This window comes from Exophiala aquamarina, assembly GCF_000709125.1.
Source record: "Exophiala aquamarina CBS 119918 chromosome Unknown aczIA-supercont1.24, whole genome shotgun sequence".
Taxonomy (NCBI): Eukaryota; Fungi; Ascomycota; class Eurotiomycetes; order Chaetothyriales; family Herpotrichiellaceae; genus Exophiala; species Exophiala aquamarina.
Genome location: NW_013550564.1, coordinates 173,197 through 184,603, shown reverse-complemented (window position 1 = coordinate 184,603; position 11,407 = coordinate 173,197). Strand labels below are relative to the sequence as shown.

General features: G+C 51.0%; 6 protein-coding genes across 6 annotated transcripts; 4 read left to right on the top strand and 2 right to left on the bottom strand.

Moving 5' to 3' along the window:
• Positions 1-458: 458 nt before the first annotated feature.
• Positions 459-935, top strand: A1O9_12558 (uncharacterized protein; the record flags this gene model as incomplete). The annotated part of the gene is made up of 1 exon (XM_013398545.1): positions 459-935. One exon carries the CDS (start codon positions 459-461, stop codon positions 933-935), a length of 477 nt encoding a protein of 158 aa, XP_013253999.1.
• A 397-nt stretch (positions 936-1,332) lies between these two features.
• On the bottom strand, positions 1,333-2,168 carry A1O9_12557 (40S ribosomal protein S2; the record flags this gene model as incomplete). Its single annotated transcript, XM_013398544.1, has 2 exons — positions 1,333-1,848; positions 1,902-2,168. The coding sequence occupies 2 exons, from the start codon at positions 2,166-2,168 to the stop codon at positions 1,333-1,335; spliced, it is 783 nt and encodes a 260-aa protein (XP_013253998.1).
• A 469-nt stretch (positions 2,169-2,637) lies between these two features.
• Positions 2,638-2,971, top strand: A1O9_12556 (uncharacterized protein; the record flags this gene model as incomplete). The annotated part of the gene is made up of 3 exons (XM_013398543.1): positions 2,638-2,651; positions 2,711-2,765; positions 2,819-2,971. 3 exons carry the CDS (start codon positions 2,638-2,640, stop codon positions 2,969-2,971), a joined length of 222 nt encoding a protein of 73 aa, XP_013253997.1.
• Positions 2,972-3,798: 827 nt separating this feature from the next.
• On the top strand, positions 3,799-4,579 carry A1O9_12555 (translation initiation factor 4E; the record flags this gene model as incomplete). Its single annotated transcript, XM_013398542.1, has 3 exons — positions 3,799-3,948; positions 4,000-4,095; positions 4,145-4,579. 3 exons carry the CDS (start codon positions 3,799-3,801, stop codon positions 4,577-4,579), a joined length of 681 nt encoding a protein of 226 aa, XP_013253996.1.
• A 2,156-nt stretch (positions 4,580-6,735) lies between these two features.
• Positions 6,736-8,599, top strand: A1O9_12554 (uncharacterized protein; the record flags this gene model as incomplete). The annotated part of the gene is made up of 4 exons (XM_013398541.1): positions 6,736-7,071; positions 7,123-7,237; positions 7,293-8,336; positions 8,484-8,599. Coding segments are annotated over 4 exons (1,611 nt in total), but the record flags the coding sequence as incomplete, so codon positions are not given.
• A 753-nt stretch (positions 8,600-9,352) lies between these two features.
• On the bottom strand, positions 9,353-10,006 carry A1O9_12553 (uncharacterized protein; the record flags this gene model as incomplete). The annotated part of the gene is made up of 3 exons (XM_013398540.1): positions 9,353-9,526; positions 9,550-9,816; positions 9,839-10,006. 3 exons carry the CDS (start codon positions 10,004-10,006, stop codon positions 9,353-9,355), a joined length of 609 nt encoding a protein of 202 aa, XP_013253994.1.
• Between the last annotated feature and the right edge of the window lie 1,401 nt (positions 10,007-11,407).

Here is an 11,407-nt window from a genome sequence, read left to right as displayed (position 1 = left end):
AGCTGCTAATGACGATGACGCGCGACAATTCCAGAATTCGGGGCATTTGGCCACGGTGGAAGACGGTCAGAAATGAGGACGAGAGGTGGATTGCTAAGTGAGGTGTTGAGGTCGACATGGATGTTCAGGCACCGATTCCCCAGATTTCTCGAATCTCGGGTCAAGCACGTTTCCCCATTTGGGCAGCTCTTGGTCTTCAAACTTCCCACAGCCACTCCAGCCACATCTTGTGCTTGGGGGGCCCTGCGCACCCCTAAGCGACTGATAGGGATAGTCCTCGGGGTAGAGGACACCCCTAAGACTCAACTCATGTAGGCGAGGAATCCCACGCTCCGGGCGGCAGCTCCCCTGCTTGAACAGCAACGTCATCCCTTCCAACCTAACTGGTTTACTGCAAATGTGCATTTTATCGGACTGTCAACTTCCAATCCACCTCTTATACACCCATGACACCAACCATGATAAATAGAACCGCTGCCAGAGCAGTGCGATGGGCTACCGGTCCGTTCCAGTCCCTGATATCACCTGCATCTCATCGAACTACAAGATTTCCCACACGCGTCCCCAGCATAGCTGCCCACACTGCTCCATCGCGATGTCTGCTCCTTCGACCTCGTGCGTTTCACACATACACTGCACGTCTAGCACAGTCGCCCACCGCAGACGCGCTGATGGAAAATCTCAACGAACTGTACGCCACAGCAAAAGACGAGTTTGAGATCGCCGCAGAAGAAACTGAGAAGAAGACCGTCTATGCGGCCGATGATCGGGAGGCGGCCCAAGACGCCCTCAAAAGCCTGCAGGAAGGTTATGAGAAGGCCATCAAGGAGAGCGCACCGGATGTGGCTAAGGAGGTCCAGTCGAGAGTTGGTCCGAGGATAAGAGAGTTGGCTAATGCCGTCAAGGCCATGGAGGAAATGGCGATGGAGGACTAGAACTTTGTGGGTCTTTAGATGGTGTGGGAGTTACGTGAGGGTGCTGTTGGCCTCTCCTCTTTGGCCACGGATGATCGAGCGCAACGAACAAGTGGAGAGACACAATTGAGAGACATGACTGGATCAGTTCCAATATCTCTCGTTGCTCACGGGCTCACTAAACTGTGGATGTACCAACAATAAAGCTGGACACTAGTCTTACACTGGCAGATATACCGACTTTACGGGCATGAAAAACGGGGGTATGAACCAAATCAGGATTGTATCATAGAATTCTCTCAGGCACAGACGTCCATTGTGGCCGTCCATGCGCCTTCTGAAACAGCGTTTTTCATCCTCGCTGAGAAATGCAGTCGACTATCAACTATTCGTCCACCTAAGGTGAAAGCCCTTTTCTCTAGTAACGCTTGCCCTCTCTCAGGACATCGCCATACTCCTCCAGGGGACTTCTCTCGAGTTTGGTCTCCTTCCACAGGTTGGGAGTCAAGAAACCGTATGAGTTGCTGACAGCGACGAAGGTGGCCTTGAGGGTGTTTTCCAAAGTCTTTGTGCTTCCAGCGGATGATGTGTATGCGTCCTGGACACCAGCAAGCTGCAACAATCTCTTGACGGCGGGGGATGCGACGAGACCGGTTCCTCGGGGGGCGGGGATCAGACGAACGGTGACTGAACCGCACTTTCCGGACTCCTTGGTGGGGAGAGAATGAGGCTCACCGAGGTTGGTGCCCCAGTAGCCTCGTCGGATAGGAAGAACGGAGAGTTTGGCGATGATGATGGCGGCACGGATGGCAGTTGCGACTTCTTTGGAGGTCTTGATTCCGAGTCCAACGTGACCCTCGCTGTCACCAATGACCACAATAGCCTTGAATCGAGTTCGCTGACCGGCACGAGTTTGCTTCTGGACAGGTTTGATCTGCACAACTGTGGTTAGATTGATGTGTTGCTGGGGATGGTAGTTCTTCATACCTTCATGACCTCATCCTTCAGCTTTGGCAAGAACCAGTCGACGATTTGGTACTCCTTGATGGGAAGAGAATGTAGGTAGATTTGTTCCATGTTCTGAATCTTTCCGGCCTTGACCAGACGTCCTAGCTTGGTCACTGGTTGCCATTCCTTCTCCTCCGACTTGTTTCCTCCACGACGAGGTCCTCGACGGCCTCTTCGATCTCCTCGGCCTCTGTCACCACGACCGCGATCTCCAAATCCACCACGTCCACGAGGTGCGTCAGCCATGATTGTGGTTTTGTGTTAATATCGGGTTGACGGTGTGTAGTCTTTGACGGTGGGTGCGGTCTTGGATACAATTTCGCGGGCGCAATTATTGGATTGGTACCCAGAGAGTTTGCGGTTTGCCAAGAGTTCTTGCCCTAAGTAGGGTGGAGTACAAACTCCCTACAGGAAGAGATTTGTGTAAAACTCGAATAGAGCATTATTGAGCGAGCTTCGGCGAAAAAGGAAAGTCATCCGCCCAGTAGTCGGAGCTACTGTCAAGCATTTGGCCAACCGTGGACGAGAATAACGCAGGCCTGATATGAAAAGAGGGCGCTAGGTCTCCTTGAGCTCAACATGATCCTCTGTTATGAACACGATTCTTTGTTCGTACGAAAAGAAACGAATGGGCTGTCAACTCAATGATATAAAATTTCCATCAGACAGAACAGGAACAGCCCCGTTGAAGTGAACAAGCCCACATCTTCCCAAAATGGTCCGGAGGTGGTACGTATCTGCTACTCACATGTATCTTGATGCGCGATTCGAATGCTCACCCTGTGTAGGTACCAAAGCAAGCTGTCAAAACGGCCACTGCTTACACAAGCTGTCACCACGGCAGTAAGTTGGATTTTGTGTCCCACGTGTCAAAGATGTGGCTCTAATTTGTGAAGGTGCTGTTTGGTGCCGGCGACACTCTGGCCCAGCAAGCCGTGGAAAGAAAGGGTTTTCGGAATCACGATGCCGCACGAACAGGCAGAATGGTCTTATATGGCGGCTGTGAGGATATGATGCGAGGAGCAGCCACCATCAGAGTTGACAAATAGCAGGTGTTTTCGGGCCTGCCGCAACCAAGTGGTATGGGTTCCTGCAGAATCGAATCAACCTTTCTTCGCACAATGCGACCATTGCTGCACGTGTGGCCGCTGATCAGACGGTGTTTGCAACCATCAATCTCGGAGTATTTCTCTCTAGCATGGCGATTATGGAGGGAGGTGATCCGAAGGAAAAACTGGACAAGAGTTACATTCAGGGTCTGAAAGCAAATTGGATGATTTGGCCAGCGGTACAGGCAGTAAACTTCAAGTTTGTACCATTAGAGCATCGCGTTCTGCTGGTCAACATTGTCAGCTTGGGGTGGAATTGCTTCTTGAGTTACTTGAATAGCTCGAAATGAGGGCGGCTGTTGGGTTGTATATTCCCATTGTACAGTCATGTTTGTTGGGAAATATTAGCAGTAGGGGGTTGCATTGCAAGGACAGCAGAGCAACAAGAGCAATAGCAACAAATGAATACAAAAATCTGGAATGATTCGTCCTTCGGTGGATGAACATTGATTGAAGAATTCACGACGAGGAAATCCGAGAAGAACCGCCCAGCAAGAGTGATCCGCACTAGTCTGTTTGTGGCGACTGCGGCAACTGCCTGTGAAGTTCGAAAAGAACTTTTGAGACGGAAGACCTCTTCGAGCAGTCACTGCACCCAACTTTCCCTCGACAAACCACTTGTTTGACACGCCCGACCGTTCCTCGTTGTCAACTCCTTCTGTTGATACCGTCAGCCTCGCGCTCTCGAAATTGATTCTTCCTCTCCTCTCCGCGGAGCCAGTTAGACTCGGTGTTTTCGCCATCACATTCAACCAGATCTACCCAACATGGCCGAAGTCGAAATGCCCCAACCAGTGCCTGGTCCTGTTTCAGATGAGAATACAGCCCCTGCCACCTCCGACGAGATCAAGACCGTCTTCCACGATGTGAACAATTTCAACGTCAAACACCCTCTTCTCAATAACTGGAGTCTCTGGGTGGGTGCATCTTATTCCCTCATGTATATCCCGACTAACCAAACGCTACAGTTCACCAAGCCACCTTCATCGAAAGGCGACAACTGGAATGATCTCCTGAAAGAAGTCATTTCCTTCGACTCGGTGGAAGAATTCTGGGGAGTATATGTACGATCCTCCCGACATTCAGATTTGATCATCCACTGATGAGGAACAGAACAATATTACTGCTTGCTCCGACCTTGGCCTTAAGTCTGATTACCATCTATTCAAAAAAGGAGTCCGGCCAGAGTGGGAAGACCCGCAGAATAAGCATGGAGGCAAATGGTCGTATAGTTTCAAGGATAAGAAGCTGATCAACATCGACGAGCTGTGGCTTCACACCCAACTTGCTGCAATCGGCGAGACCCTGGAGGATGAAGGCGACAACGAGATCATGGGCGTGGTGGTCAACGTCAGAAAGGGTTTCTACCGAGTTGGCCTCTGGACTCGCACCACTGGAAAGGCAGGCGGCCGTGACAACTTGATGAAAATTGGTCAACGATTCAAGGATGTGCTTCAACTTCCAGCCACAGAGCAACTCGAATTCAGTGGTCACACAGACGCAGCACATGCAGGCAGCACCAGAGCCAAGGCCAAATATGTAGTCTAAAGGACACGGCGACGCGCTTGCTCTGAGAGGACTAGAATTATGGATGTATTCACACATTGATGGATGGACATAAGGTCCCTCCTGGATGGAGACTGGGAATGGAATTGGCGTTTGCGATGGGTATAGGGCTGGAACAGTCCCATCGAGAGCGCAATACCCTGCATTTTTACTCGTTTTCAGATTAGCATAGCGACAGGTCGACAGGGCACTACCAAAATATGAGATCGGTCACACACCTTGGCCTAAATGTGGTCTCACGGTGTCGACGGGGGTGAAGGATCAAAGCACTACACAGTATTGGAGGACACGTGAAGGCTCTTCATCAATCAGTCGTTATTGTTTCAGCTCCCGGCGGATCGTGTGAATACTAGTCTGAATCTGCCTGGAAGGTTTCATCAATTTCCCTGCTTGGTGGCCAATGATGTGAAGAAGGCTGCACCAGAGAGATCCGATCATACCCCATGGTGGCGACCTTTCGGTGGCTTGACCCCTAATATCCGGGCGAAGTACAACATGGCCTTCTTAAAGAACATTCTTTCCTCGAGTCTTTGTTGTGTTGTCTCTGCTATTGATAGTTGTGTATCCTTCAGGTGAGGAATAGGGAAGCACAAGTGCCTGATCAACTGTTTTCGTCGACCTGATCGCAAGGCTGCAGACTTCGCCTTCGGTTTCCCTTGCAACTGCCTTGGTACACCCTAGTCCCGGACTCACGGAGATAAAGTCAATACAGTACCGGTGCCAACCGAACTCATCGTCCCTTCAGTCCCTTCAGTCCCTTCAGTACCATCTACACATCACATGGCAGGCGTTCTTTCGTTGTTCCTGAGGACTTGCACTGGCAGAGCCGCATGGGGACATGTGACCTCGGCTGAATTTCCTCAAATGTAACAAACAGGCCAAGGCTGCGCTATAATATTATCCAACCAGAGGTGCAGAGCCAAACCGGTGATGACCGGTGAGCCAGGCTCTGTCGTTTTCGACTCCGACTTCATTGAATTACTATTGGATGAACTCAGCCGTCCAGATGGCGCCAACTCTGCATCTCCTGCATGTCCCCTGCACCAGGGCGCCGTAGCTCGAACTGCTCGACTTCGCCTATCAATCGAAATCAGTCTGCCTCTCTTCTGCCGTTCTTCACACTACCGGCTCCCTGGATCTCGTCAGTTGCGCAGTTCCAGCTCACCCCGTCTCACAAACTCCTCGTCTTTCGCACATGTGTTGGACATCACCTTTCATTCCTTCCAATGGACTCGTCTTGTCACCCCTCTATTCCCAAGAGTTGGGCCTCGACAGCTCGCATGTCAGGATGTGGGATCAAATGATCTCCTGTTCTAAGCGGCTCTCTTTCACGCTGTTCCACTCAGGTTAGGCCTATTGCGTGAGCACCATTGAATTGGTGGCACTCCGGGCATACTTCATAAACATCCTTCCCACTTTACGCGAGGGTTGCCTGTTCCCAACCTTCTATTCTTCCGCTTTCCACGTTTCAGCCTCTTCAGTTCCATTTACTGCCTATCGCCTTACTACTTGAAACCCCAGGCATCAAACTGCCCCTGCGCCATAAGTGGATAGCCAGCGCCGTTCTTACTTTGTTTGCCTAGGAGGCAGACAACCCTACCCTCAACCAATTCCAATGGGGCGAAAACCTCGGCAAAGCGGCTACAGTTCCAGGGAGAAAGCGTACAGATCAATCAGTTCAAAGGTTGCCGGCCAACATCCTACGGGCAATCTGTCGTATCGCCTAGCTTTGCCCACCTACCAATCCCCTCCTACGCAACCACAGAATTGGGAACCAGCCGCACAGTCAAAACTTCATCGATACGTCGATCATTGGCACGCAGCGTCGCAGCCAGAATTTCCCAGCCCTGTAGACTCCCTCGCAGTTGCGTCATACCACCCAGCAGGCATTGCAAACTCGGCCACCACAGGACCTACTGCCCAGTTGGAGTATGAGCGAAGAATCTCTCCAGACGCGAATACCCCTACGAATTCAACAGTGGCCATTACTGATCCTGACTATATACGACGTTCGCAAACACAGGGAGGCCGTGCTACTAGTAGTCTGCCTGAGGATGACTTTTCAGTAACTGGTTAGAGCATTATCGTTGAAGTAGCATCAACAGTCGCTAACTAACCACACCACAGCTGATCATGTTATCGCCGGCATTGATGATAGATTTTCCCCAAGCCAAACTGCTCAACTCGTCCAACAACCGGGGCCCAAGTTCATCCCTTATCCAAACCCACCACCAACTAATTATCGCCGAGCTCGTCAAAATAACGAACCATGGAATCCCGTTCAGTACTACCCTTCCGCAAAAGTACCTAGTATGGATGTGGACATGCAAGATGTGCCAGATTACGCTCACTCCCAGGAGGGCCGTGAGAAAGGAAGTGGAAGAACAGGTCCACTGTCTCAAGCACAAAGACAACAAGCTAGTGAGGTTCGAAGAATGGGCGCGTGTCTCCGCTGCCAGATCATGAGAGAAAAGGTATGCCCTGCACCGTTTTCTGCATGACGACTTTTCCTGATGATGCCTTAGTGTGATCTGAAAATACCTTGCCATACATGCGAGACCAAAGACCGCCGCAAGTTTCCCAAGAAATGCATCCGGACTGATTTCGACTGGGACAGCCATCGGACCACCTGCTTTCCTGGTAGGTACAGAAGTCAAGAATATATGATAGCCATTCACTGACCTTGACGGCTTAGACGAATTGACATTCCGACTTAAGCAAGAAAAACTATTCCAACACCTCTCCTTACAATCGTTTAACGTTCCTGATCGGCCATCATTCACGGTGCAATTGGATCTCAGCATCGAGGACAAACTGTGGGTAGTTGTTAAAGAATTTACCCCCTTGCAGAATTCCATTCGCCATGGACACCGTTCGATAGAGGACGAAGACGGTAACAAATCATACCAGCGTCTGCGGATCTGGGACCCTCCAATCATCATGCGCATCCGGGATGGCGATCTACCAGCTACCATCATCTCAATGCGCCAAAAGTTGAATGCTTTATTCAACAACATTCTATCAGAGGAACGCAAATGGGTCAACTGGACCATGAAATATTTCTTCCATGCCGAGGAAGACTTCCAATGCAGCATGATCATCTGGATCGGGAAGTATTACAGAAAAGACATCGAAGAGCACTCGATTTTGTCATCAGCATTGAGCTTGCTGTGGTGGGAATACCTTCTCTTGAATAAATTCACCGTCGCTGAAGAGGACGTGGCAAATCTCGAGAGACACCTGGACGCGAGGCGTCCCGAGGGAGGCGAACATTTCCCTGCTGTCCCTGACACCATCAACCGGTTCCTCAAAGCCATCATCTTACCCATGGCGATCGACACAGCCAAGAAAATCACCGAGGAACTGCACGAACGCCTGTTCAAGATGGCAGTCAGTCAAAAGCTCAGCCAATCCGGCACCGACATCACCATGTGCCTGATGTTTGTGCTGATGATTTTTATGGGTGCCGTGCAGTCGACACTACTTCTCCTACCAGATATCCCCGCGGAAGAAATGGAGAGGGTCTACAATCTGGACATGGCCAAGGTCAAGATCCTCGAGATCGAAGAATCCATCATCGAGCTGTGGACCTCGTTCCACAGATATACGTTAAGCCGACGCGGCGGCGCAACCTCGAAATCCACCCTGACCGCCAAAGAACTCAACTCGAGGGCCGAGGTCCACGCCCGCGCCTTCGACCTCGTGGGCAAGATGAAGAAGGAGATCGAGGACGATTACGGTACGTGTCTACCGCCCGCCTTGGACGTTGTCTCCCTGCTGCTGCTGTACCAGCCAGGGCATCATCGTCAACTTCATCAACAAATTCATCATCATGACCAGATGATGGGATATAGACCTGAGGCTGATTGGTTTTCCCCCCTTTCAGTGAACGAGAGACTTTCCGATCTGACCGTCGGCGCGAACGGCGGCTACAAGCTCGACGGCTTCAGAGCGACCAACATCACGCGCCTCTGCTGGAAGGTTTGGACCAATGTCGAGACTGGTATCTTGTAGCGACATGGGGAAGGCGCCGGCGCCGGTGGCATTTTCAGACAATCCTAAATTCTGGAGGGCGTGGTTGCGTCGCTTCCTTTCTATTCCTGTATTTATTTTCCAGGGTGAGGGCTCACGAAAGCCGCTGGGCTTTAGCTGTGGGCATTCAGTACGATACTTGACGACGAGCGACGATGGACGATTTGATGAGAGCGAAACTGAATTTCTTCATTTGACTATGTCATAGCGTGCGTACCTCCTTGCGGACCCTGCCACCGGGCATGAATGCGTGCGAAGAGGAGTCTCTCGTCCCCTCTAGCCACACAATGCTTCGCAGTGGTGCGGTGTCTGGGACTGATGCAAAGCTCTACGGGTAGCTGGAGTAGGTAGTAACAGTCATGTGCTATGCGAGCAGCCTTACGTACGAAGAGCCGTTGGTGCTCGATAAGCGTATCGTTTGTGAAACGTTGTTCAATGGAATCTCACCATCCAATATGTAACTTGACAACGTTCGCTGGCATTCTCCCGCAATTCCGAGCACAAGCCTAGTTCTACTGATCCACATCAAGGACCGACCCTCTATTCTAGTCTTCATCAGGCAGTGGCGTGGCTCCATGTTCCAAGAGGAGCTTCTCGCGCTGCCTTCAGGGGTAGCCCAAATTTACCGTCGGCGGTATTTGGGTCGGCTCCGTGCTTCAGTAGAAGCCGCAGGAGCTGAAAGATGGATATGCTATCGTTGTGTTCTCTCGAGCTGCACGCGGCCTACAGCGGCGTTCCATATTTACCGCCCGCCTGGTTAACGTCTGCGAGGTGGGCGAGGAGCATCTTTACAGTCTCCTTATCGGCGCCCCAACCATGCTTCTTCAGTGCTACCGCAAGCGCATTGCCGTACTTCCCTACGCCGGTATTGACCGGTACACCCAGATCCAAGAACAGCTGGACCCATTAATTTGTGCCACACACTGCAGTAGCCTGTAGCGCCGAGCCGTAATAGCCTCCTTCGATGGAGGAGTCGGCTCCGGCATCGAGTAGTGTGTTGACCAAAGCAGCCTGAAGCGGGTTTCAAACAAGGCATATAACTCTAATGGATTGGTATTCGCACCATGGTCTAGGAATAGCTGATACATTTGCTCATTCCCGTTGATGATGGCATTGACAAAAGGAGTGCCATGAAGCCCAGCCCCTAGATTGATATCCGCACCATTCGCAAGCAGTTTCTTGACCGCCTGGAACTTCAAGAGCTCGAACAATGGCAGCAGCAACACAGCTATCTTCGAACATGATCAGCTCAAAACCACGATCAAGCAGGAGCTGGACTGTGCTGGTTTGATTCGATGCGACCGCGACCTCGAGCGCCGATGTGAACTTGTCATTGCCGTGAACATAGCACACGGCTGGATGGTAGGCTTCAGCCATCTGGTTGATATCGGTGCCAGTTTCCAGGAGGTGTTTGGCTATCTCGTCATGGCTATGAGCGAGAGCCCCTCGCAAAGCGGTCTGGGTCTGCACCGGCCGGTAAAAGCCATTGAATACATTCTTGTGAGCCCCTAATTATGGCAGACTACAAGATACCGAGATATGTAAACCCAGTTAGGGTTGGGGGATTGGGTAACAATAGAAATGGATGATGAGATACTAACCTATAGGATTCGACATTTAGATTTGCGCCTCGATCCAACCAAGCACCTATTAGATGTTCTTAGCTTCTGTCTTTCGAAGCTAAAGCTAGGGTCGAGTCTCCGCAACTAGCTCCTGATGCGATGAGCGTTTCAGCAGCACTTAGATTACCAGATAAGAAGCCTACATCAGTTGGATAGTCTACTTGGTTCCCACGCTCACTGATGTCCGCACGTTAATGGAGAACAAACTGCAGGACTTCGGCTGCCTGGATTGTATCGCCCCTTTAAGTGGGGGTGCTATAACAGTCGTCATTGGCGCAAGTGATGTCTGCTCCTTGTTTTAAAAGTAGCTTCATCAGCTTATGTCGCTTCGCTTCGCGGCTCTAGCAAGAGGGTTTACACTTACGTTCACCGTAGCCCCTTTCGCTAGGACGCGTGCATAAAGTCCGGGACCTGTGTAGGAGCACGCTATATACCCAGTGAATTCCAGTCGCCATCAACAGGGAAATCAACGTCCGCGCCGTTCTGCAATAGGACTCGAACGGCATCCGCGTGGTGGGGTCATAAGGCCGTCGAATGAGGAGCATCATGCCTCTGACAACAGCTACTAGTATCCAGCCCATGATCGAGGAGGGGCTGGATGATCTCATGGTTGCCTTGATTACACGCGGCATGTAAAGCATTGCCGTTAGAAGCACTGCCTTCCCGAATAGGTGCTCCAGAATGAAGCAGCTTCACAGAGTATGCTCCCGCAAATGGTAGATCTTGGATCTGCGCCAGCTTTGAGGAGGATGTCCATGATTACGGGCTGTCCGCCTTTGGCAGCCCCCCGTGAGTGCGCAGTTCACAACATCGGCCTGAGAATCGTCATGATTGAGGCTGTCCAAAAGGAATTTGACGATGGGCCCAAATCCACACATTAAGTGTAGTACCACGCCGGCTTGAAGTCTCTGACAGTACTGCTAGCGAGTTGTGTTGATAATTTTTGCCTAAAGGAGTCTGGATCATGTAAGTTGAGGAAGTTGAGCAGGTGGTGTCCATTCTTTGAATTGAAGAAGCGCATGAGGAGGGCTTTGATTGTGTCTCTTTCTCTTTGTCTCACCTGTCTAAGATGCGTCATCTAGTGAAGAGCAGAGTTCATCCAAAGAACGGCAAGATGGCGTAGTGGCTTTACTCAGCTATTTGACCGCTGCTGAAA